Genomic DNA, 26,928 nt, shown 5'->3' on the forward strand with positions numbered 1-26,928 from the left:
GGGCTAACTGGTGCTTCCGAATCTATCCGTAACTACAGAAAACATTGAGCACAAGCCATTACAATAAACTCTTTTTTTTTTTTTTTTTTAACTGTAGGATTTAATAACGAGTACCCCAAAGTGTTAGCAGTTAAGGAAGTCACTGAGCAATTAAAATCAATAGTCAATAAATCCTAACGACTTGGTCAAGCTCCATAGGATCAGGGGAAAAACCCACCCCTGTACTCACATTTGTGAAAAGCAAGTGGGAGGATGTGAAGTCTAGACCCACTAACCTAACAAGAACCATAAATAAAACTATGTAAATGTCGGTTTGGGGTAGGACAAGGAAAAAAATAAGGAATTAATTAGGTGCTAATGAGCAGCCTGCCGTTCTAGAAGCCGGGTTTTGGCGAGCGAACGTTAACAACGGAGGCACGGAGCGCCTCGAAGCGGGGCCTGCTGCCTGGGGGGTGGGGGGGAGCCGGGCACGGAGCGGGGCCTCCCGGTGCCAGGCAGGGCCCGCCCCGGCCGAGGCCCCGTCCCCGCAGGCCCGGCCCGGCCGCGGCGCCTCAGGCGGGGCGGGGGCGGCGGCGGCGGGGCCCGGCGGCGGCGCGGGGCCGGGAGAGGGGGGGTGGGGGGGGCGGTCTCGCCGTGCCCCGTCCCGGCCCCGCCCCGCCCCCGGCCCCGCCCGCCGCCGCCGCCGCCATGTTGCGGCCGTTGGTGCCCGGTGCGGGGTGAGGCCTGCGCGGGGCCCCGGCGGCGGCGGTGGCCCGCGGAGGAGCCGCCTGCGTGGGTGAGTGCCGCCCGGCCGCGCCGGGGCCCGCCCCTCCCGCTCGCCCTCCGCCCTCCCCGCGGGTGCCTCCCGCCGCCGCCGCTGCTGCCGCCCCGCGGGCAGGGCGGGCGGCCCCGCCGCCGGCAGCCGGAGCCCTGCGCTCTCGGCGCTCCGGGCCGCCCCGCTCCGCTCCGCCCGCCCCGGGAGCGGCGGCGGCGGGAGGCTCCCGGCCGGCCTCCGCGGCCCGGCCCCGGCGAGCAAACTTCGGCGGGGCTCGCCCACGTGCGGGGCCGCGGGGCTGGGCCGCGGCGGGGCTGACAGCGCGGCGGCGGCCGGGGCCGGGCCGGGGTCGAGCGAGCGGGCGGGCGGGCGGGCGGGCGGGCGGCCGCCTGCCCTTTGTGTCGGGCGGGCCGCGCGGGGAGCGGGCGCTGCCGGGGGCGGCGGGGCCGGGGCCTGAGCGCTGCCCCCCGCTGCCCCCCGCGGGCTCGGCCCCGCGTCCCCTCGCGGGGCTGCTCAAAGTTGGGTGCGTGCGATGGCGCTGCCCCCGCTGCCGGCTGCGCGGCGGTGCCCCCGGCCGGAGCCTCCCGCCGGCCGGCGGAGTTTGCCGCGCTTCAGCCTCCCCAAACGCGCTCCCTCCTGACAGCCCCTGGCCGGCCGCGCTCCTCGGCAGGCTGGGGCTGCCTCGGCCGCTGCCAGCTGGCGTGTGCTCCCCACGCTTCCCCGCTCCTGACATCCCAGCCTTCCCCAGGCGCTCCCCTGGCGAGCAGTCCCGGCCTGCCTCCGCACCCCCTCCAGGAAAAGCCTGCTTTTTCTGGGCCCGGAGTCGCACCGGGAGCCGCCGTTGGCGGATGTTTTCCGTTGTACCTAACTGTTGTCTTGCGGATTTATGAATATTTATTGTTTGAAGACGCCTAGCCTCGTGTAATTGCATTTTCATTCTCTCATATTAGGTGGCAATCTTGAACTTCCTCCTTGAGCAGCATGTTACACGCTGGTTTGAAGTCTGCAGAGGAGCCGCTGCGGATCTCCCAAAGTCCGCAGGAATAACGCTGCTGCTGAAAGGTTCGTATATACTGCGTGTGCGGGAGACGCCGGTACTGAGGTACCTCTGCGGAGTTGGGAAGCTGAAGCCAGAGCAGAAGGCCCTAGGCTTTGCCATAGCGCCTGCAGCAAGTTCATGGGTTTTGGGGATGGCGTGGAGACATCTAGGTTCCCTGCCTCCTGGAGAAACATGCTGTTCTGCGGTTGGCTTTGCAAAGTGAAATACATGTATTTTACTCTGTGAGTCCTTGTTCTCTCCGTATGTTACTGATCTAACCCGTTGCTTTGCAAGTCTCAACCTCCATGTCTTTTATAGGCAAGTAGAGAGAGAAACTTGGCTTCAGAGCTTTGTTTCTAAGGCAAGTCTTTAGCAGTGGAAGGATGGAGTAAGGATGGAAGTCCTTATTTTCTGCTTTCCTCACAAGCCAGTTCGTGGAAAGTTTGGGCAGAATTTCTTCAATATACTTGTCCCGTTTGTTATCTAAGAGCAGAAATAAGTGGTGTTTACTCAGAGTTTTAAATTTATGTCACTTAAAATCTCTTCCATTGGCAAGATGCGTATGCGGTCTTCTCTAGAATTTGTGTCCAACTTTGCTTTTCTTAAGGAATTGTAGCTTTGACAAGTTTAAGATGCAGTTTTGTGTAGAAATGTTTGAATAGAGGCCTCTTCTCATAATAGCAAAGAGCATAAACCGGTCTTTTATAGGCCTGAAGACGTACACGAAATCTGAAAATGCAGGGTTTCTTCCAAGAAAAGCTTATTTTGTAATGCTGCGGATACCTTGGATTTATTTTGCCTTGCGTTTTAAAATACGCATCCAGAGATGTGGATAGGTGTTTGGCGGTGAGAAGAGAAGGGTCGAGTGATTGGCAAGCTGATTTTTCTGTATATAAAACTTGGGCGTTCCAGGTTATGGAACACAATGTCTTCCTCGCGTAGGGATTTGTGTGCCAGAAATCTCAGCAGCTGAATGATGCCTAGCTCCTGCCCAACTGGCACAAGTTTTCCCACCCGAAGGAAAGGGAGGTTTCAGGTCTGCGCTCCTTGCCAACTGTAATAATCTGTGATGTTTCTAAACTCATTATCAAGTGCTGGTGATTTGAAGCATATGGGTAATCCTCTGGGCTTTGGGGACTTGACTCAAAGCACCGTTGCCCTACCTTCCTGTGGGATGGGACTTGTAAATTACTGCAGAGCCCTGTCTGGACATTCACATTTGTGGTTTAATTTAAGAATGAGAACAAGTTTAAGCTAAACCACAGCGAGCCACTTTTAAGCCAAGTAAATCTCCACAGAAGTGTGTTGGAGTAGATTAACCAAAGCAACACCTCCAGGGCTTGTCTGTAGGCACAACTGAACTAACGCTCAAAGACCAGCATGCCCTGTTGTTCTGTGCTGCGGTGATTTCTCCTGGCCCAGCTCTAGAAATAGAAATGCTGGTTCCCTGTACCAGCAGTCTGGCAGGAAGAGTTGTGTTTTGTTTGCTTTTTAAATGTGGCGTTTGATGAACTTTTTTAACCCGGTCACAAATAATGAAAACAGCCTTCAATTAGCAGCTCCCGCCTGTTGGGGAAGGTGTCAAACAGCTACTTTCTCTCCCTCATCCCGGGGTGCTTATTCCTCCCTGCCTGCACCTCTGCTTTCTGCTCTTCCCCCTTCTTTTGGGCTCTTGCCACTCCTTCCGTCTCTCTCACTTGCTGCTGGCTTTGGCAGCGCGGATGCAGCCCAAGTCAAGTGAGTGTGGCGGGACTGACTTTGCCTGTGGGTGCTCCTTGCCAAGCAGGAACTGGTGCTCTGCAAGCTTACTTGGTGCTCTTTGGGCCTTTTCCTCCCCTCATACATCAGGTTGCGTAAACGTGGCTTTCAAATGAAACGTGTTAAGATGATGGCTCATTAAAAGCTTGGGAAGTCTATTTATTTCACCAACGTTTTGGTTAAATGTGGGGGCAAACCCAGTATTCCGCACAGTAGTGAGCATAAATGTTCAAGCAATTCTGTGCTGTCAGTTTTCATCATGCATCTCATCAGAGCTTTATTATTGCTGTCGTAGGTCTCTGTGGCTAGTGTCTAAGCCCTGCTCCCTTCTGGAGGGCTTGTGAAGAGAACTGGCTGGGAACGTCGCTTCTTGTTACGATCCGGATGCGATCCTTTACTTTGTCTTTGGGCAGTTTTGGCCTGGTGGCATCATTACCTAATTAAGGATTGCCCCCTGTTTCAAATAACCCCCGCTTGGTTTACAGTGCTTTGAGCTGCTGTACTGAAATATTTACTGAAGACTTGTATTATTTAAATTGCCCTTCGTAGGGTAGAGAGTCATCTCAGTTTTCAGGCCTATTTCTCTTTGCCTGCCTGTTTACCTCTAGCTTTTCTTCCCTGAAGGAGGACTGAATTCTTCAGATTATTAGCTCTCAAAAAAAAAAAAAAGGCAGTAATGTACTTCTGAATCTTTTCAGTTGAAGTTCATGATGACAGTTGTTCTTGGAGCAATGAGGTATCAGGTTGAGAGAACGTCTTCCACATGGGCTCGGTGACGTTTAAAAGGTTGCGTTTGGACCAGAGGTGAAGGGGATGCTATCTCCCACTGCTTTGCTTGCAACACCAGGAGCAGCTCTGCAGACAGCCTGGAGAGGAGAGGTGGTGTTGCAGGACTGTAGATGAACAGCTCCTGTCATTTGTCATCTGCCTCTGCGGCTTGAGCAGGATGGGAACTGAGCTTTCGCTGATTGTCCAGGAGCAGTTCAGGTAGAAGAGGTTCCTTCCCCATGTTGCCCTCCAAAGCAGCACGGCAGAAGGGGTGAAGATGACACAAACTGAGAACTGACGCTAGTGGGAGACCCTCGGTGTGGTGAAAATTGCCTGGTGGCCGCAGTTTGAACGAATACTGGTCATTGATGGGCCTGGAGGAGCCAGAGCGAGTTTCCCTCTCCCTAGAGAGCTTGCTTGGCCTGAATACCTTTGTGCCAAGCAAGCTGTGCTTAAAAAAAGTGGATCCCACAGGGTGAATATCTTTGTGTGTAAACAGTCAATCTTGGAGTAGTTGAAATGGAAGTTGAAAGTGTCTGCAGCGGATGTTTCTAGCCTTTGTACCATGCTGCGTTTGTGTTTTGGGTAGTTGTGTTTTTTGTCACATAAGACTCATTTGCATCAACATCTTACAAAGTTTGTCCTTGAGAGAAATATGCCTACCGCATTAAAGGTTAAATTTATTGGGAGCGATGCTCAATTCGTTGTTATAAATCCGGTTGCATTCAGAGCACTGAACCATCACGATTACAGATGCACAAATAGCGTAATACACCCTTAATCTAGTCGTGCTCCATGAGCTACCGCGGCCACGCTTGAAGAGTTTGGTCATGTTCAGTGAGAACTACCATGGCTAGATTAACAAGTAGTGCAATTTATTAAAGCAACAGACGCACAGGTTTTTTGGATTGCTGGTGATAAATTCACTGTCTGCAAAGCACGTGCAAATACCGAGAGTATGAGTAACACTGCCTGGCTACAAACGCATGAAAAGATATCAAGTGACTCTGTAGAGATTTCTAAGTTTCCCAGGGAGGTACTTGGCATAACCCAGGGAGGTGTGGTTACACCTTGGAGGCAGGTAGCTTTTGGGATGGAGGTGTGTTTTGGTATTGTAATGGACAAAGTTTATCAAAAGGACAGCATTTTGTCAAAACTATGGCAGGCTGTTGGCCCAGGGTAGCAAATATGCAGCTTATCGGTTCCGATGTACCTTCAAGTTCCCATCTTATCACAGAGCCTGGCTACGGCATCTCCACTCCACTCCACCCTCTGTACATTTCCTCTTAAAGTCAGCATACCAGGTACCTCTGGTGTGGTCAACATCTAAAGTTAGAGGCCTAGGGAACTTCTGTGGAATGCAGCTACACTCTGCCCTGGAGGCTTCTTCAGTGATGTACCTTTTCTTTAAAATGTGAATATAAGTTTAATTTCTAAGTCACCTCTGGCAATTATTCCATAACAACTGACAACGTATTTTGCTTTTAATTGTAGCTTTCATCATGGGGGACATGAAAACCCCAGACTTTGATGACCTCTTGGCTGCTTTTGACATCCCTGATCCGACAAGCCTTGATGCCAAGGAGACCATCCCGTCAGCTGGGGAGGAGAACGAGAATCACCTGAAGTCATCGGGAATCTGTATAGATGAAAATGTGTCCTTGTCCCACTCTTTGCCTCCCTCTGATGCTCCTGTTGTGAGTGTAATAGTGAAGAACACAAGTCGCCAGGAGTCCTTTGAAGCAGAAAAGGAGGGAAATCACCTGGGGACTGGTCTGCTACACAACGGGTTTCGTGGGTCTGATCTGCCATCAGAGGCTCATGCTTTAGTGCATAATTATGGGAAGTTTGAGTCGACTTTTATTAATGGTGATAGCTCAAGAAGTTACTCTGAAAAATTGGACCAGTCCAAATCAGAGCCTTTGCCAACATTCAGTCAGTTTAGCCCAATTTCCAGCCCTGAACCAGAGGATGCATTCAAAGAGAACAGTATTGGTGATAAACTGAAACATGCCCAAACTCCGTATTTTCCACCACCTTCCATGTATATACCAACAGGAGCTTCAGTACTAGATCATTTTAGGAAGGTACCAGAGCCTGAATTAAGCATGTTTGATCAATACTGTAAAAAGGATCAAAAGATGGAGATCCACTTCCAGCCAGATAGTAGGCTGGAAATGAGCAGGAGAGACCAAGACAAAGCAGCAGAGAGGTTTGTGGAGTCAGGCAAGGACTTGGTAGATACTAATAGCTTCCTTGGAGAAGGCTTGGTGTTTGGAGATCTCCCTCACAATAATTTAGGAGAAGATAAAGGGTCTGTGCCCGATCTGAACATGTCTTCGTCAGTACCACCTCGCCAGAGGTTAAAGCCAACTCATTCAAAGTTGTCATCCTGCGTGGCTGCGTTAGTAGCTCTTCAGGCCAAAAAGGTTGCCTGTATTCCAAAAGGCGATCAGCCGAATCTTACAAAGGAACCTGGTCCTTTTAAAGATGGGACAAAGGGAAGTCCAAAAATGCCCAAGTCGCCAAAGAGTCCGCGAAGCCCCTTAGAGGTGGTGAGGAAGGCCAGCAAGCAGCCCGAGAGTCCTCGAAGCGTGTGCAGCGACAGCAGTGGGAAAGGCTCGCCTTCCATGGCAGCCGGCTCTCCACCAGCTATTCCCAAAGTTAGAATAAAGACTATCAAGACATCCTCTGGTGAAATCAAAAGAACTATAACTAGAATTTTGCCAGAAAACGATGAGCTGGGTAAATCGTTAGAAGAGTCACCTGCAGAAACCTCATCCGCTGAAGAGTTTATCAAATCCTTCCCTTCCCCTGACACTAGCGCAGTTATGGAAAGCGAGGCTAGCAAGAACTCAGCCAAAAATGGGGCTGCTTTGGCTATCCAGCTGTCAAACATAGCGAGTCCTTACACAGATAGTATGAAAACAGATCTTGCTGGAAACAGCACATCTGCCGTGTCTTTATCTCCACTGCCAAACTGCAGCGGCGGTGCCATAAAAGTAGGTATCACTGGGCAGCAGCTGAGCAAGAGACAGCAGCAGAGTATCGTGGTGCAGCCATCCAGCGTGACCACCTCCAGCCTTCTTCCCAAAGCTGTGCACTTGGCAAATCTCAACTTAGTTCCGCACAGTGTTGCTGCGTCTGTTACGGCGAAGTCATCAGCGCAGAGGCGGAATCAGCCTCAGGTGACTCAAATGTCTGTGCCGCTGGTGCATCAAGTAAAGAAAGCTGCTCCTGTCATAGTGGAGGCATTTAACAAAGTACTGCACAGTGCCAATCCGGTGCCAATATATACTCCAAACCTTAGCCCTCCACCTGACACCAGTATTAATTTACCTGCCTCTGGGTACTGTTGCCTGGAATGTGGGGATTCGTTTGCCTTAGAGAAAAGCCTGACTCAACACTATAGTAGGCGAAGCGTTCACATTGAAGTCATGTGCACTCAGTGTTCAACTATGCTACTTTTTTTTAATAAGTGTAGCTTGCTTAAACATGCAAGAGATCATAAGAGCAAAGGATTTATCATGCAGTGTTCTCAGCTGTTGATGAAACCAATTTCCTTAGACCAAATGTTTTCACCTTCTACAAGCTCTTCAGCATCTTCGGCTCCTCAGACTTTGCACTCGCCCTCTCCTTCACGTAAACCCAATGCTACTTCAGGAAACGGGGTAGGAATTTCTACTAACACTCAGCCCGCTTTGCCTCTGTACACGGACCCATTGCGACTAATCCGTCAAGGACTTAAGTGTTTAGAATGTAACAAGCAGGCGCAGGATTACGTTGCTTTAGCGGCTCATTACCAGAGAACCTCAGAAGATAATGAGAGACTGGTAAGTCATCATTTTAATGTTATTAGTTAAATCTGAGTTTAAAGACACTGTCCTCTAGGAAAAAAGTAGGTGTCATAGTGGCAAATGAGTTGCTTTGTTTAAGAAAAAAGTGCTTGCAGGGAACGTTTGGGATATGTGTGGACCCGGATGTGTGCGTCTGAAGAGATGTCTTAGCGTTGCTTGCTTACCTTCTTTTTACCCTTTGCCAGTAAAAAGTGGGTAGTGTCTTTAATTATGGGGATGACAAGAAAAGAGCTGGAGGGAGACTACGGAGATCTTCGAGCATCAAAGAAAGATGGTGTTGGAGATCAGAGATCACCAGCAAGCACATCAAGTGCTGAGCAGTGCCTTGAACAGGCTTTTGTGCTCTAGGCTTGGGTACAGGAAATCTGACAGAGCTTAATTTTGCCTTTCCTAGAATGTGTGCCAAAATCTTTGCATTATACTTTGAAACTTTTGGTGCTGTTTTTTTTTTTTTTTTTTTTTACTTTTAGACTGGTAAAGCGTATATTGGGATGGAACTAGCTGAGAGGCTAGCAGCCTCTCCTGATGAATAGGAAGGGGATGCTCTTCATTACATACTATGACGATACGCTTTGGTGTGTGTGTGTAGGGGTTTTTGTTGTGGTTGCTGTTTGTTTTTAATTTTAGAGGATATGGTCAATCCCACTTAACTATGAACCACCCTGAAGTTGAACAGGAGGAGGAATCCTTTTTGCTTGTTTCTTTGCGTGAAATGAAAGCTCTCCACATGCATCTGGCTGCCAGCTCCACTCCCAGTGCTCTCCTCCATGAGCTCTGTGAATGAAGACACCATGCCACCAAGTGACCTTTTGGGGTTTGACCACTGTTTTCTGCCATGGCCATTGCGGTGTCTGCATGCTCCAGAGCCTCCCTTTACTTGTTAAATGTCTACCAGGAACATTGAGGTTACTAGCATGGGCATACAGTGGCCCCGTTTCGATGCTTTATCTTTCTCTTAAATTCATCAGCAGCAAAAAATAGATTATGGCTGAATGGTTTTGTCATGAAAAATAGCAAGGCCAGAAGGGATTGACGTGGCCACATAATCACATTTCTTACCTGAGGCAGACCAGTAAGCACTGCACTCTTATCAACACCATAACTTGGTTTTGAACTATAATACATTTCTAGGAAATGTCAGCAGTCTGGAATGAAAAGCCTTCAGGTGCGGGGATACAGTGAGTGCTCCTAAGTGAGCTAAAATGTTAATCAGTGGCATTAAAAATGTATTTCCTATTTTTGTTGTGGGATTATCAATTCAAGAGCTCCTTAAAGAGAGAACAAATGGCTGATAGTATTTTTAGACTGTAATCAAATAATTTATTCCGTAACTTAACCAAGAAAAGTTTATGCCTCTCACTTTGAGTTAGGTTTGTTAGATGTGAGATCTTTTTTTTGAAGTGCTTTTCTGAATATAATTGTTGAAAAACTAGAAAAAGAGGGAACATGAGAGCTTGCAAAGCCCTCTCCTCCCTATTTGGTCTTCCCCTGCTTACACTCGAAGGGGTGCATTCATCCTCTCTGCAGTGTTGTGTTGGGAGTCCCTTTTCAGCGCATCTCCTGTCGTCGCTCCCCATTACCCCCTGGTGCCCTGTTCCCTTCCCAGAATCACAGAATCATTCAGGTTGGAAAAGGTCTGTGAGATCACCAGGTCCAACCTTGAGCCTAGTACTGACGAGTCCAGCAATAACCCATGCGGTGGAGTTCTACGTCTACGTGTTTCTTGAAGGCCTCAATGGGTGGTCACTCAGCCACTTCCCTGGGCAGCCTGTTCCAGAGCTGCACAGCCCTTTCAGTAAAGACATTTCTCCTAATATCCAACCTAAACCAACCTATCCAACAGAACATCCGTTTCAGCAAGACTGTTAACGTTTCTAAAGGAAAAAAGGACTTGGGCCTGTATGCCCGTTACTGTTTGTGTCCCGCTTTAGCAGTAGCTCGTGGAAGACGTCCCTCTGCCTTGTAGCAGTCCCCAAGGTATTTTGTGTCACTGGACTGAGAGCTGAAAGTGTTAGTGAAATTAGCTGGTCTTGGAGGGGGCCCATGCAGGAGGTGGGTGGCACACTCAACTTCTCTAAGTCATCACGCCGAAAAGGTGCCGACATGGTGTGCTTGGGGCAGGAAGGAGCTGAAGGCTTTACATTTCATGGAATGGTTTGGGTTGGGAGCGACCCTAGCGGTCATCTAATTCCAGCCCCCTTGGGCAGGGATACCACCAGCTCTGCATTTACTTGAGATTGCTACTCTTACATAGATCAGAAAAAAAAGAGGAACGTTGGTAGGAGCAGGAGATGACCTAACAACTAGTTTCACAAACACTTTCTTAGGTGGTAGAAGCAGCCACAAAATACTCCTGAAATATTTTCTCCCCTCTTGCAGGTAATGTAGAAGCCTAAATTGGACATAATTTCCATATTGTATGCTCCAGTGAATTCAGCACATAGTTGTGTGCCTGTGCTTGATCTGGAGCGTGCTCCTGTTGCGGGACAATGCCAACATGCAGAGGTGGTATAAAGAGTTGTGGACAACCTCAGACATGAACCACAACCCCATGTCTCAAGAGACTAATTATCTAGTATTTGTTGTAATTTTAAGCATTTGAGCAAAAACTCTTGTGTACTACTTTTGTCCCTGACGTTCTTCTCAGTGCACTGAGAAGTTGATTTAAACAGCTGTCTTTGGGATGGAGAAACATTGTCATCGTTTCTTAAAGCTAGCAGAAATCGCACTATAGTGTTTTGGATTTTTTTGGTGTTTTTCAATATCTTGCTCCGTGCCTTCCTCAGGATGCGTGGAGAAGAGCTTGTGTCTGAATTCTGGGACTGAGTATCTTGATATTTTCAAAGTAAAGTTGTGGCTTGGCTTACATATTCTAAAGAGCTTCAAGAAACAGAAAAAAAAATCCCTTTAGCTTTGGTTGTAGCAGAGCAGGTCCCCATTGTGTTATTGCCTAAAGGTTATCATTAGTGATTATTCAGGTACCTGGTTCCAGATTATCCCAAGAAAGGGAATTCTTGGGAAAGGTCAGTGGCTGAAGACAAAGGGTGGCAGTGGCATAATTGCTGTTCCCAGGTCTGTACTAAAGGATGGTGACCTCTGACAAATGGAAAGTAAGCTGGGTTGATATTTGATTGGTGTTCTTTACAGCTTGTGTTAAATGACACTAAATTTGGATTATTAACTATGACACGTGCCAATCTAATGTTTGCATAACCTGAGAAACAAGAAAATAAAAAGCTTTCTAGCTTGGTATGGAACAAGAATGTCACCTTGTTTGGAAGGCAGGGAAGATGTCTTATCCGACAGGGCTGTTCAAGAAAAGAAGTAGAAAGCTAATTTTTTCAGTATGATACTTTCCAGTCACCCAGTTCCACGCTACAGTGAAATAACCGAAGGACAAGTGAGCTGCAGCGAGAGGCAGGAATGATCGCATTGGAGAGGGGACACAGCTTAAGCTGGCTTCGCTCCATGAGAAAACTTATCCTGTATCGATACTTAAGGCTTCTCACTTTAATTGGAATTTCTTACCGCGACTTTTTGAATTACTTAGACATCTTCATGTTTCTTGTATCTGTTCAAAAGGAAAGTAAGGCAAATGGTTTGTTCGTTCCTGCCAGTGGTTTGGAAAATACCGTGTCTTATCTTTCTGAATGGCCTTGGGTAAAGTCCGTATTAATGGGACTGATAACAGGTAAATGAGTTTCCTAGGTGAGGCCAAAATGTGAATGACATAGGTGGATCCTGGTTGTTTTGGGGAAGGGAAGAGGAATGTGGATGTGGCCCAGACAGTGGGGAAAGGAGGAGATTGGGAGCAACTATGAGGATGAGAAGGCGATGATGCTGGATTGAGAAGGTGGAGCGGAAAGACCTTTAGAGAAATGATTGAGAGCTTGACTGTAATATTACATTTTGGGCTTTCAGTGGCTACATGGTTGCAGTTACTCCAAGTACAGCAGGGAAATCCTACTGGACTTAGTTTCATATAGAATATGCGTAAGACGAAGGCAGCTAAATACCAAGGTGGGCTCTCCGGCTTTTAGTGAGGATATAGGATTACGAGCTATGAGTTAATCCATTTCAGAAATAGAAAGAACAGGACTTACTGGATGTGTGCTTTAAGTGGATCGTATTAATGGATCTCAGTTATTTTTACCTTTTTTTTTTTTTGGAGACTTGTGAGGCCATTTTTGCAATCGTCACTTGATAGGGTTTATTTACTCCTCCTCTGTTGCAGAAGCACAAGAAGAAAACAGTATGCGAACTTGAATATCTGGTAGGTTGGATTTTGATCACAGGGGATGCTGTGCTGCATGCAGGTATTATGTTTATCCAGTTGTTCAAAAAGTGGAAGCAGATGTTTCTTGTAACTTCAGGTCTGTTTGGTCTGACTATGGCAGTGTTATGTTCTAGAGCAAGTTGTTTGTTTTTTTTGGGGGGGGGTGTGATTAAATAGTTGCTAGATTATGCCAAATTAATCTGATATGCGTGTTCTACAATTTATTTTTGGATTGGAGAAATAGGTAGATCCTAATTGTCCAGATGTTCAGTGAAATGGCTGACAAGAGTGCTGTGTGGGGAACGGCTGTACTGAAGAAGTAAAGTTAAGAGGTTGGAGCAGAACCAGGTAAAAGAGGAGGGAACTGCAAGTGGGGACAGGTTGCCTGTAGGACTCCCCTAGGGGTGGCTTTATCCAGCTCAAACACCCTAGTTGATGGTCGTATTAAGGACCTTGGAGGCTGAATGTGCTGGTAAAACTTGTGGAACCAACAGAGTAAGAAGTCATCAGGGGGAAAACTGGATGTTTTACAGGAGGACCTAGGTGGTCATGAAGACTGCATAGGAATCGGAAGAAGCAATTGAAAATCAGGGTATGTGTTTGGTCACAGGAAGGCTCTGAACAATCGATCTGTGCAAGGGATTTGAGTTAACCTGCAGTACCAGCCAGGGTCTTGTTAATGCTCCCTGTCGCTGCTAGCAATTACTTACCAGGAGAAACATGTATTGTTCCACATTTATCAGGGAGAAACTGGAATAAATGAAGACTGAACGACTGGGGAAATGGAAAGATGATGTTATAAGGGGAAATTAAAAGACCTTTATGAGTTTAGCTTGGCAAAGAACTGAAACATTACAATGGGTCTCCTTCAGTACCACGCAAGACACAATATTAAAGGTGAGGGTTGTGGCACTTTCTTCCAGAAATCAAATCTTCAAAAATGAAGTGTTGCCCCTCAGGGATCACCCTCTGTAGTTTGTCAGCATCAGACAGTTCTTGTAGCCTTTTCGGAACTGAGCTCAAATTCCAGATGAACAAAAACCATGCAGATCCTCATGCTTTCATTATAGGTCTGCTTTTCCTCACAAAGTGAGAGTGTGCGAGGCTGCTCTGTGTTCACTATGATGTTTACAGAGTGGAGCTTTTTAAACCTACAGGCAACATTGATGCGAGAACAGGCTCAGATAGATTTACATGGAAAATTGGGAGATGGTTTGTCATCATCAGAGGAATGAATTCTGGAAAAGGTTTCCCATAGAAGTAACGAACAAAGGATACAAACTGGTTTTGAGACAGAGCTTATTTGTTTTTTTGGCAAGGACAGAACAGTGCACAATAATGTGCAAGAATTCAAAGTACTTTCTGACCCTCTTGGGCATAATTGTCCATCTACTAGTAACCAGAGAGATTTCCTATTTCATTTTGTCTTTTTTGATACCATCCAAAATCCACAGAGGTAGCTAAGACTTGAAATACAACACGTAAACTAAGGACCTCTGAATTTTCTTCCACCTCTGTGCTTTTGTTCTTCCCCCTCTCTTTCTTCTTCTGTTGTTCTTTATTTGTCCAATAAGATTTTTTCAGTGAGACATGACGTATCCTGTTTATGCACCACCTACACTAGAGTTACTTAAAAGCAATTTTATGGCTGCCTTTTCTGTTTCTTCTTCCTTCCCCCTCTTAAATCAATGTTTTATAATTTATTGGCTAAAACTTGCCAGAAGCTAGTAGGACCACATGCTGCACTGGTAATCTCCCAGCAGTAAAGTAGCAAGTAAGAAAGCAGCTATATCTCTGCTTTTATTTCCTTTTTTCCTTTTTTTTCCTTCATTTTCATGTTTTAATTTGGAAAACAAGAAGATCGAAAATCAATAAAAATTCTCGTGGCCCTGGAGAGTACTGCTTTCTTCCTCTCCCAAACCAACTGCGATTAATGCAGTTCCTAGGTACCAGCAAAGGCTGATTTTGTTTTGTTTTTGTATGGAGGTTTTCCCTCTGGATTTTATGGAAGCGAAGGGTTGGAGGATGTTATGGTGAAAGCACATTGAGGGAATGAAGCTGCAGGCAGGGATTGCTGGGAGCGCAGACAAAGAGATGAGCGGCAGGATAGGAGCCAGAGCCCGTACCCTGAGGCCAGAACAGCGCGTTGCGATGAGGAGGAGGAGAGGCTGGGGAGGAAGGAGGTTAGGGTGCAGCTCTATGGTCCGCTTAAATCAGCGTGTGGGCTGCTGCCACACAGGGTGACAATCCCACCCTCGTTCGGTCTCCCAGCCCTGGCAGCCCCACAGCCCCCAGGGGACGGAGGTCAGCACGGAGGAAGGGGCACGCAGGGGAACCAGCACGAGGGCAAGGAGGGGATCGGAGGCAGAGTGTGTCCCCAGCAGGATGGTGCGTGGAAGCTGTGAGGCTGGAAGCTGATGGCTTCTGGCACCAAGATGGAAGGCTCCTTCTCCCTTGTTGTTCCTCCATATGGGCACCAGTGACACTGACAGAGCGCCGGGGGCAGAAGGGCTGGGTGGTGGTGGTGGTCTCAAATCCTGCTGGTGCAGGGAAGGGTGCGAGGAGGAGGAGGAGGTGTCCTTCTGAAGTGCCTGTGCACCAACGCACGCAGCACGGGGAGAATATACGAGGAATTGCAGGTGTGCGTGCAGTCGCGGGGCTGTGATCCCGTGGGGATCATGGAGGTACGGTAGGATGGCCTGCGTGACTGGATTGCTGCATCAGAGGGATACAGCTGCTGTGGGAAGAACAGGCTGTGAAGGGAAAGAGTTCTCCTTTGTGTGAGAGAGCAGCTGGAACACGTGGAGCGCTTCCTGGTGATGGGTAACTGAGAGCTTGTGGCTTAGGATGAGAGAGAAGATGAGTAAGGATGACATGGTAATGGATATCTGCTACAGGTTGGCTGTACGGGAAGAACAGGCAGGCGAGGCCCTGTACAGGCAGCTGGTAGCAGCCTCGTGCTCACAGGACCGGGTCCTCGTGGGGGACTGCAGCCACCTAACATCTGCAGCGCTGGAGGGCATAAGCAGTCCAGGAGACCCCTGGACAGCGTCAATGACAACCTCCTGACCCAAGTGAAAGGGGTTCCAACAAATGGCTTCTTGGAAGTGTGAAGGTCAAAAGCAGCCTTGGCTGCGGTGTCCATGAGATTGTGGAGCTCAGGATTCTGAGGGCAGGGAGAAGTGTGAAGAAGCAGCTTACAAATCTGGACTTCAGGGGAGCAGACTTAGGCCTCGTTAGGATCTGCTTGAAAGAGTCACAAAATTGTTCGGGTTGGAGGCACCTCGGGGTCCATCTGCTCCAACCCCTGCTCAAGCAGGGACACCTGGAACAAGTTGCCCAGGACCACGTCCAGATGGCTTTTGAAGATCTCCAGGGAGGGAGACCACAACCTCTCTGGGCAGCCCGTGCCAGTGCTCTGTCACCCACACAGTAAAGAAGCACTTCCTGATGTTCAGACGTAAGCTTCTGTGTTCCAGTTTGTGCCCAGTGCCTCTTGTCCTGGCACTGGGCACCACAGAGAAGAGCCTGCCTCAGTCCTCTTTACACCCTCCCTTCAGCTATGTACAGACGTTGGTAAAGCTCCCCCTGACCCCCACTTCTCCGGGCCGAGCAGTCCCAGCCTCTCCTCACAGGAGAGGTGCTCAGTCCCTTTGTCATCTCCATGGCCCTTTGCTGGACTCTCTCCAGCCTGTCCAGGTCTCCCTTGTGTTGAGGAGCCCAGCATGGGACCCGGCGCTCCCGGCATGGCCTCCCCAGAGCTGAGCAGGGCAGGATCCGTCCCCTGCCTCCAGCCCAGGCTGCTGCTCGCCGCCTGCCCGGCAAGGGCGCGTTGCTGGCTCGTGCTTGGCCAAGCTGATGGCCTTCTGTCATGGTAGATGAGGGGGGAGCAGTGTGTGCTGTCCAGCTTGACTTCGGTGCAGCTGTTGTTGCTGTCCTCTTCAGGAACCTCCTAGAAAAGCTGTGAAGTATGGGCTGGATGAGCAAACAGTGCTGCGGGCTGAAAGCTGGTTGTGTAGCCAGGCCTGGAGGGGTGGTGCGCAAGTACAAAGTCTAGCTGGAGGCCAGTTACTTACTAGCAGTGTGCAAGGGTTAGTGCTGGGTCCAGGCCTGTTGAACAGCTTCATTAATGGTCTGGGTGATGGGGTACGTTGTACCCTAAGCACCTTTGCAGGTGCCACCAAACCGGGAGGAGTGGCTGGTGCACCAGAGGGTCATGCTGCCATCCAGGGGGACCTGGGCAGGCTGGAGACGTGGGCTGGCAGGAACCCGATGAGAAGTGCAAAGTCCTGCCCTGGGGAGCACCCCCAAAACCCAGCCCCAGGACATGCTGGGGCACCCAGCTGGGAAGCAGCCCAGCACAGAAGGCCCGGGGGGGAGTCCTGAGGAACACCAAGGTGACCGTGAACCAGCAACGTGCCCAAGGAGTAAAATGGTGTCCTGGGCTGTGTCAGGCACAGCACTGCAGGTGGAGGGAGGGGACCCTACGCACCTTCCTTCTGTGGCAATGGCTGGGATCTTGTAGTTGGGATTAGCAAATATTTGGCTGGTGAAGTAGGAAGGGAGTCAGTGAAAAAGCAAAGTGGTGAAGATCACAGCAAAAATGGTGCGTGAACTGCTGTCCTTCTGTCTTTGCTAGGACACAAAGCACAAGGAAATGCAGGGTGAAAAGAAAGAAGCAGAGCTGAGAGACTAGATGGGCATCAACCGATGGATGGGTGGAAATCTGCCCTGCAGGGTGGAGGGCAAGCAGAGGGCTTTAACATTACTGTCATAAGAAAGGAGAAGGAAAAGTGCCATGCAGTCTTAAGGGACGTACTGATGACTTGAAAGTGGGGATGTGAAAGCCCAGTGTCATCCAGTGAGGGATTATTTTAGCAACTGGGAGTTCAGGTTTCGAGTCGCAATGCGAGAGGCAGAGTGGTTGGTTGGTGGCTCAGAAGAAAAGATGTGGAAACTGAAATTCTTAAAATTATGGCTGACATCAGGAGAAAAGTTCTGCAGACTGTGAGGGTTCAGAATTAAGTTTATTTGATGCAGCATTGTCTATACATGGGATACTGGTGTGAAATTTCATTTTGCATTGAAATTCCACTGTTTCCTACAGCTGTCAATTCCTAGATCTACACATTTTTCTGCAAGTGCAAAAATGTATTTTGTGGTTATCGAAGAGCCTTAACTTCCAGGGAATCAGGTGTTACTTGAATGCCTTAGATGACTGGGGCTTAACCACCCTGGTGTCTTGGGAATATTTAGGGGTGTGTGTGTGGAGGGGTCAGTCTTGGTGGGGGTGTGAGAAGGACGCTGGGTTTGGGAGCGTTGGGCGGTGGACGAGGTGCAGGAGCACTGATGAGAGTGAACAGGGGAGGTGGGATGCAACGAAGAAGAGCAGACGTGCGGTGGAGAGGGGGAGTGAGCCAGAGCGAGCAGAAGAGGGGATAGATGGAAAAGTTCCGCATTGAATTGTAATTAAGTCCTTTAGGCTGACGGCCAAGCAGGTTCCCGTGGCGGCATTGGCCCTCTAGGCTGACACGTTAAAACAGGCAGCTATAACCAAGGAAACAGAAGTATCTTTGTACTCCCTGAGAGTATGGAGTTAATTAGGTTAAAAATGTCCATGTTAGGGCTGGACTTGCATGTTCCTTCACCAAAACTTGAATGCATTGGTCTTAGGATATCACTTTGGTTCCAGATTTTTCTTTTAATTAATAACTTTAGGTTTCTCGTGTAGCTTTTCAGATCTTTAAGTTGAACGTGCTAATGAAATGATACCTATTCATTTAAAGAAAGCCTGGGGGAAGGATACAGCTTAGCTATCACAAAGACTGCAGAAGAAATTCTCAGCTGGCCACTTCTGCTCGCATAGGTAAAATTTTGTGTAGCAACATTATAAACTTGAAACCATCCAAGTGAAAAATCACCCTCCAGGCGTCTGGTTTGCTCAGAGACGTTGACTGCAGGGTGGGCTGGCAAAAAGCTGTGCCCGCGGGAGGTGTGGAGCTGAAGGTGAGGGCTGGAGCTGCAGGCTGCCGGAGCCAGCGTGCCACACAGCACCGCACAGCCGTGCCGAAGGATGCAGGCTGCTGGCGTTCAGCCCAGTGAGGCAGTAAGTGAAAGCTAATGCAAAGTTAACGGTTAACTCTTAAGTGGTAATTCCCTTCTATTTTTTTTTTTAATAGCAGAAACATCCTGCTAATCTACATTGCGCTGCTCAAACTGCCTGCGGTCCCTTGGCTGCCAGAAGTATTGGTTGTCCCTTCAGTTCTGCTAAAGCAGAAAAAATAAAAGCTATTGAAAGGCTGGATTTGGGAAGGACTGGGGCTTTGGGGCACCTCTGGTGGGGGATTTTTGGTATGAATATGTAAAGGACAAGTGCTCTTTAAAACACTTGCGTTCCAAAAATACCAGTTCTCTTCCCCTCTAACTGTTTCACTCTGAGTCCTTAATGATTTTTTTTTTAACGTAGAGGTTGTTAGCCTTATGAAATTTTTCCTCTTTTGTAGCTGAGGTTCCATGCCTTGCAGTCAGCATGACCCCATGTTTCCAGCTGAAGCTACACAGTGGTCATGTCAAGGAGTCTGGGGGCTTCTCATTAAATATATGTGAATTTTGTCGGCATCGTTTAACTTTCTATAGCAGCAAAGAGGGTCTGAACCTAATGTGAAGTGTCTTTGCTTGCACTGAAGCTGGTTCCCTTTCGGTTTGTGTCAGGAGTAGTGAAAGCGAAGGGTTTAGTGCCCCAGGTTCAGCCTCCAGTGGGGCGTTAATGGGATCGTGCCCTGGCTGGTTACAGACAAAGCCTGTAACCGTTGGGAAAATTGCCCGCCGGGATTTTGCGGCGATGCCTGTGTGTGAGAAGGGAGATTGCTCTGACTTTCTGATCCGGTGTGCTGTGCACAGCTGGGCTAGAAGAAAACATGCTTGTAAACGGATCAAATGTGAGGCAGAGTCATTTAGTCAATTGTTTTAATGAAGCAGAAGGGTCAATGACGCTGTCTCTATGCAGGCACTTCCCACAGCAAAACTGGGCTTTATCTTCGAATTTCCTGATTCACAAATACCTTTGTGGCTTCAGGATTGCAGTTAGCACTCTGAAAGAGTTGGTCTAGTATGGTTTTTTTTTCAACCTTAACTCTACTTCAGTGAGTATTTGGTGTTTTTTTTCCCTTCTGAAGATGTTAATAAATAGAAATGGGAATAAAATTAAGTATTCTGAAGTGTGTGAGCTTCTGAGCATTTGTCTGTGTGTGTGATTGTGACTTCTGAAAGAAAAGCCCGAATGCTGTGTGGCAGGCGAACCAGAATTAAATAAAACTTGTAATAAATAACTCTTGATTAAAGTGTAGGTTATGGGAGTATACGAGAAACGCAGACATTACACAACTCAAAATCATATCCTGGTAACACGCTTTAGAAATAACTGACTAATGAATGTCTCAAATTGCTGCCAGACTTCTTTGAAAAGTCATGGAAAACTAGGAGAGAGATAAAAATGTGACATCTGGAACCAAGTTAAAATTTCTCGTGCAAAGCAGAAGCGTTGCAAAAGAAAACGCCACTTGGGCTCCAAGATAAAGCCTTGGGGATGTGGGGAGCTGAAACGGGGCTGCCCCTTTGCCCCTGAGAAATGCGGCTGCTCCTGGTCTGAAACAGATGGGTGCGTGCTCCTGCACTGCCTCTGGGCAGCTGAATGGCAGGATTTCTGGCCTCAAGTCTTTTGCAGGCCTTAAGGAAAGGATGAGAATAAGCTTAAAGGTATTAGTTACTGGTTTTATTTTCCTCCACTGAACCTTTTTCAGCTCTGCTGTATACCTTGGAGTGAAGGAGGTGACCCCGATTCATACAGAAGTGAACTGTGGGAATTATGTACAGGGGGGAGATGTTTTCTGTCTCATTCCATGCTGTTTTTTTGCTTTTTTTAATTCAATCCTGACATATTTTTTTTTTCTGATTGCTGCAGAACACTGTGCTGATGTTTTCTCAGGAGTGTCTCCTTCCTGTAGTGGCAATGCTCAGCTTGCAGACTGTCACTACGTGCGTAAAGCTAAGACTGCTTTTTCCCATGTAGCTCACTTTGATTCGATAGCCAAATGTAACCTGCCATGTGCTTACCTGGATACTCAGTCCTGTGTGGTCTTTTTGCAGTTTTTTGTGGCCAGTTCTTATTTGTAATACTCTGAGTTAACCAGGGTATCATCAGCGTTCTTTGCCATTTTACTGTTTGTTCCCTTTCCCAGATATTTTGCGAATATTTTGAAGAGCCCAAATTCCAGCAGACCTTTCCTGGACCCCTTCCTCCATGAAAGAGCTGTTTCTTTCTGTCTTCTGACCAGTGATTTATCAATGCATAAGTCATCTTTGTTTATGCCCTAGCAGCTAGTTCCCTTGAAAGCCTTTGGAGAAGGGTGTTGCAAAACTCTTTTTGGAAATCCAGGTAGATTGACCCATCTGGAGGTCACATCTTCCTTACCCTTGTGGTTTTGGAGCCCTTTGGAGAACTTGGATGAAGCAGGGAGGGAGAAGCCGTGTTGACTTTTCCCAAGTACTGTACAAGTAACGCTGGTTAAAGATGACAGTTTTCATTATTCTTACTAATTTGTCCGTGACTCATTGCTCTTCATTTTGTCTGCTCCGTAAATTCTCGTCTCTTCCATGAGACAATCTGAACTCGGAGGCTTGTTGTTTTTTTGTTTTGTCCCCACTCCGCAGCATGGTGTCAGTGTGGGAATCCTTCCAGCTTCTGCCACGGCATTCGTAGACGCAATAAATTCATTTCTCCTTATCCTCACCAGACTCTTGCTTTTTATTCCCCTATCATGCATGTGCACTCTCTGGCAGCCTTCCTGCTCTTGCAGGGTCTGAAGAAGATAACCATTAGCGTTGATGCCTCTTGCAAGCTGGCCCTCAAACATTTCTATCCTATGTCAGCATATTTTGGGTCGTTGACAGCCTTTCACGTAGTGGGGAAGCTCACTGCTTCTGGGTGTAGCCTGCGCATCCCCAGGCAGCACTGCCCGACACAAAGCCCATTAAACGCTGCAGGCAGAAGGGTGACTGGGGCACGTTTCGGATCAAGCACAAGCACTCTAGGCAGTGAAGATTCAGGTTTTTCTGTGTGTTGGTTGCCCAGGGGCCAAGGGAGCCTTTAGGGGTGCAAGATAGGGCATGTTGGGATGCAAGAGGTGAGCCCCAAACTGTCTCTTTGCTGCCTTAAAACCAAAATTTAATCAGCCTTGACAAGGCAGTTTTGGGGATTTGTGGAGAAGGTATTTCTCGCTACAACATGAGGGCAAAGGTGCTTTCTACTTGTGTTTGTGCTGAGTCTGCTTTAAATACTAGGTGGGATCAAAGTTGAAGAGTCCTAACAGCACCAAAAAGTGGCATTTCCCACTGCAAATCGAAACCCAGTTAAAAAAAATTCTGTAAAAGACAATAAAGAAAGCTGAGACTGCCCTGAACATCAGTTTCTACTTGTAGCTCTTCTTTGGTGATTTGAGAGTGCTTTGGAGAATTTAAAGTTGAGCTCAGAAGTTAAAATATTCCTTGCCTAGAAGTCCTGGGGGTATTTTAATTTCCCATTTTCCCATTGCCACTTGTATTTAACGGGTTCAGACCATGGCTGAGTAGTGCTGTTGTTCCTTGCTGAAATTAGGGCATTTTTGGGAAGGGCTAAAATACCCTTGAATGTGGTTTAGGTTTGGGTGTCTGCGTGGGGATTCTACAATATAGTTCCTTCCAGCTGTTCTTCTCTTTCCTATGAAAATCTTTTCTGCTTTAAATTTATTTTGTAACATCTCAAATCATGTCTTTTGGATAGTTTGGCAATTTCTGAAGTTTCCTCCTTCTTCGAGGGCCTAATTTTTTATTCCCCCCTCCCCCTCCAAAAAAAAAAATAATCCTTTTTGGATTTGTTGTAGCTTTGCATTTTATTATAAATGATGTTTTCTGATACCTGCAGTAGTTCCGACAATTCCCTAACAGGCACTAGGTACTGGAGCATCAGAGATGTTCCATGAAGTACCAACGCTGTAGAAAACATAGCTGACCCTCGCAGCATTTGGTTTTATTTTACTTTCTGTCATATTTAGGGGATTCTCTCCCAGGTTTCTACCCTGGTTGCCAGCGGTGAAGTCTGAAGGACTTAGGCTGGTCCACCTAGGTGTGCACATGCTACATTAAAAGCTTCACTTGGCCCCAAAGACATACTTCCTTCTTCAGAGCCTTCTTTAACTGGAGTGGAAGAAATGATGCAGTTAAATTATCCAATTTGATAATCCATAATTAGCTGCTTGCTGTAGCTCATTCTTAAGCTGGAGTTAGGAGCAGAGGAATAATTTTGCATGTGTTTATTAACGACAGAAGAGAGTTTAAGCTCCTAGAGGGCTCAGATCGGAAGGTAGGTAGCTATTATGGCTGTTCATATGTACGTACTGTTATGGTACTGAACTTTATGTATCACGTAAACGATGCTTGTTCTGCAGATCTGTGTTGCTATGAAGTGTGGCCCTTCTAACAGCAGGAAGAAAAAATTGGATTTCATAAGAGGCACAGAAACAGGGAGAAAAAGCGTCTTTGCATCATTTCCAATACAAGGTTATCAAGAAGCACCTGTAAGGATGTCACAGCACACGTGGCTCGTGTTCTTTAAAAGTTCAGATTTGGTCCAGTTAGAAGAAATTTTGCAGGAGACCTAGATGTGGTTTTGGTAGGGAAGGCACGTCAGCACTGCGCTGCGTTCAGTGGTAAGCGTTCTGAGCCAGTGTGTAGGGGAGTTCGTCTGCGTTTTTGGTGATTTTGGTGCAGGACGTGGGCATGTTGAGGAAAGTGCTTTCCTTCTCAAACGTCGTAATGCTGAAATGAGGGCAGTGACTGCGTAGGTTTTCAGAGCTAAGAGCTGAAAGTTTTTGTTTTCTTTTTATAGAAGAAAAAAGGAAAATAAATCATAGAGGGTGTGGTTTTAGAATGGATACACACACTTGAAATGGCTAATTAGAGAAGTTGTTAGGTTTGTTGTGGAAAAAGATGACAAAGGCAGGCCAAAGTGTGTCGTAGAGCTAATGCCAGGTAGGTAGGGGAACGTGCTGGAGCTTCCCCTAAACCTGAAAGATTTCTAGGATGAATTAGGGGGAGGGAAAGCAAATAGAGAATAAATAAATAACATAACATAACCTTTCTTCCATCAGACTTGCCAAGTGTGCCAGATGATGCTGCCCAACCAGTGCAGCTACTGCGCTCACCAGAGGATCCACGCTCACAAGTCCCCGTACTGCTGCCCGGAGTGCGGGGCCGTCTGCCGCTCTGCCTATTTCCAGACTCACGTCAAAGAGAACTGCCTGCATTACTCCCGCAAAGTCGGATTCAGGTTTGTGCAAGCTCCAGAAGGTCTGCACCGGGGTGGCAAGAGGGAGGGGGACGTTGGATTTTGGTCTTTGGAAACGTGTCTTGCTTGTGGCAGAAACAAAAGGGGATGTGTCACAGGACCACGTGGTTCTCTATGGGGCGAAACACATTTGGAACGGGAAATGACTAAAAGAATTTAAGGGGAGGTTTCTGAGCACAGAAATGATTTTGAGGCAGCTTTAAGTTGAAAGATGCTTGTATTAACTTCAAGTTGCAGGCGGTCCTCTCAGGATTGATATTTACAGCAAAAAGATTGCAGAACTTAATCCTCTAAATCTCTTTAAGGGTAGAACTTATATATATGTCAGTTATAATGGTCTGAGGGATATGTGCCCTCACAGGAAAGACACAGATTATTTTACTGTACGTCCCTAAAACTCTGCAAATGCTTCTCATGAGCTGAGAGAAATGGAGGAAGGCTCCCAAGGTGGTGTGTGTGTGTGCTCGTGCTGTCCTTTTTCCAGCCAAATTGATTGCTTTAATAAAAGACATTACTTTTCCCTACAAGCCTTTCCTGCTCTGTATGTGTAGATCACCTCAGCTGCAATACGGCTCATGCTGAGATGCAGATGATTTGCTCAGGAGATGAATGATGGACTAGGTGACCTTTCAAGATTCCTTAAAGTCCTGTTTTTTCTCCGATTACTGTTAAATACTATGAAATGTAGAGTGCGTAGGGCAATTTCTGCTCTTGGAGCTGTTCTTTTAAAATTACAAATTCAGGAAGCTTCCACTGTGTGGCTTCTTCTAAAATCACACTTAAGTTTTCAAGGGTGTTTTCTTTCGACCATGAAGACAAGAGATATATCCAACTGATTCTGAATTTAATTATAAACAGTTTTTTTTTTAATGTGGGATCTGATCTGAGGGTGCACAGCCCACAATGAAGAATTAATTCCATTGCAAATTAAATGGCTCTGATACTGAGGCTGTTTGAAAAATGAATTAATTTGTGAGAAGGAGGAAGGAAGAATGCTGGAAAAAACAAACAAACAAACTTTTCCCTGAGATGGAAAAATGTGAATGGGAGTAGATGTCAGAAGACTAGCTGTGGTTTTAATGTAGTTGTTTGTACTTCACTGGCACTTGAGAATCCCAAATTCAGGCATAGCTTCGTTGGGCTGAGCCACTTGCGTAGCATCCCCATCTCTGGAAATGCCCTGGTCAGTAGCGGGTCACAGGGTTACTCTGGCCTGAGCTTGCTCTTTTAGCAAGGATCCAGTGCTGGTCCTTTCTCTTCTGTTTCCAGTTAATGGGCTCACAGTCAACAGCAACCAACAGCAGAGGTTGCTCCTGATTCTTGTGTGATCTTGCATTTTTTTTTAAACATTATTCATTCCAGATGTATACAGTAATATCTTTATGATGCCTCCTTAATGCTTGTCAGCAATGCCAGCTTCCATCCATCTACAGATGTCATAAGCAAATATCTGCTTTCTGTGCTAGGGACAGTAATGAAGATCTAAAACAAGACAGAGCTCAAGAATGGTACTTACGGTGTTTGAGCTTTAACCGGTTTCTCTAGAAGTTAAATTTCTTTAACTTCTCCAATTTGTATCTTCTGAAGTTCATCTTTGAAAACTGAATCCACTAAGTGGATGAACATCTGGCTGTGCCATCCTTGTTACCCTTCCTGTCCCTGCTGCGGGGTTGATGTCATTGCCATTGTTGAAAACAGAAGAAATAAATTCAAGTTGTAGAACGGTATCTAGATAATCCGTGGCATCTGTCCTATGGTCACGTAGGGACTTTTGTTCTTTCTTTTTGTTTTTGTTACTTGCAGAACTGCAAAGCCAAGGATTTCTTTTAAATCCTCTCCAGGGTCAGTTCAACTTTTTGCTGCTTCACAATATATATCTATTTTTCCTGAATTTCTGATACGTATGTTTGGTTTTGTTTTTCTGATCGGTCCTTGTTCTGTCTTCTTTTCTGCTGATATCCCAATGCATCCAATGAAGTTTGGAGTACGGTTGTTTGAATTTGAGTTTTAGGTGTGGATTACATTGAAGATGAGAAAGGTCTTCTGCAGTTTAACGTTAAAATTAACAAGACTGTCCTAAATGCTGCTTTCCACTTGGCTCCAAGTGTCACCTCCCCCCCTTTCCAAGCACTGTCCAGCTGTCCCCACAGATGTGGCACCATGTAGTACCCGTTTTCCTTCTCGGTACCACCGGGAGTGTTCAGGGGCTGGATGATGACAGCGTAGGAAATATTCAGAAGGTTAAAACAACATCTTGTAGCCTTATCTCCTCTCGCAGGATTCTTTCCAAGACTTGTACGCCACCCTTCCTTGCCCTGAGGCTATCCTGGAGTCTTTTCTTGCAAGCTATTCCCCCGTGCTTGGGATATGATAGCAGAATTTGTAATTTACAGAAATTACATGGCAAGCCTCTGACATCCTCCATCCACTTTGCTCTGCTAATTAGTTTACTTTATCAAAGTTTGTCCTTCTGGCACTGGGATTCTTGATTACAAAGTGGCTTTTGTTTAAACTTCCATGTACTGTAAATTAAATTAACTTGTGATCATTTGACCCCAAGTTAGAACTTATTTCATCCCTAATTCTTTATGAAGTCTTCAGTGCTTGCCAAAACTGAACGTACTGCAGAACCATTTCTTGTTGATTCGGGAAGTGTTTGTAGAAGAAGCCTGTTGAATATTCCTGGGTGTACCAGCTAGAGCTTACTGGCAGGATTAGTGCTTTTTCTCCCATTTATACTTGGAAATTTATTCTTCCATAATAACAGGGTTCTTGGTGTTACTATAATAGAAGTCTCTCTCCCTGGCTCACATGATTGAGGATCAGGCTTGAAGGCAGAACTACCCGAGCAGAATATTTTCATGTTTTTCCATGGACGATACCAGCTGTTGTCACCGCTTCCCTCTCTAAATTCCAGAAAAGAGTGTTTCTGTGTGTATTTTGGGGGGAGAGGGTTCGACTCCTCTGGGCTGGCTTCTGCCTAAGGATCTTTTGAAGTACAACTTCAAAGCGCAGACTGGTTTCCTAAGCGCTGTCGGGAGGCTCATTTGGAGGGAAGGATAATCTAGTGGCTTGTTTGTTTTTGATACGGGCTTG

General features: G+C 47.0%; 1 protein-coding gene across 2 annotated transcripts in view; it reads left to right on the top strand.

The window, feature by feature from the left end:
* The first annotated feature begins 620 nt into the window (after positions 1-620).
* The window catches only part of ZNF592 (zinc finger protein 592), a 41,906-nt gene continuing 15,598 nt past the window's right edge, over positions 621-26,928 (top strand). For both annotated transcript variants that reach the window (XM_067003516.1, XM_067003517.1), the window contains exons 1-4: positions 621-775; positions 1,705-1,816; positions 5,814-8,152; positions 23,636-23,814. In XM_067003516.1, coding sequence (XP_066859617.1) covers positions 5,822-8,152; positions 23,636-23,814 — 2,510 coding nt within the window. In that variant the 5' untranslated portion in view covers positions 621-775; positions 1,705-1,816; positions 5,814-5,821. The remainder of the gene's footprint in view (positions 776-1,704; positions 1,817-5,813; positions 8,153-23,635; positions 23,815-26,928) is intronic.

Source organism: Anser cygnoides, chromosome 11 (assembly GCF_040182565.1).
Source record: "Anser cygnoides isolate HZ-2024a breed goose chromosome 11, Taihu_goose_T2T_genome, whole genome shotgun sequence".
Taxonomy (NCBI): domain Eukaryota; kingdom Metazoa; phylum Chordata; class Aves; order Anseriformes; family Anatidae; genus Anser; species Anser cygnoides.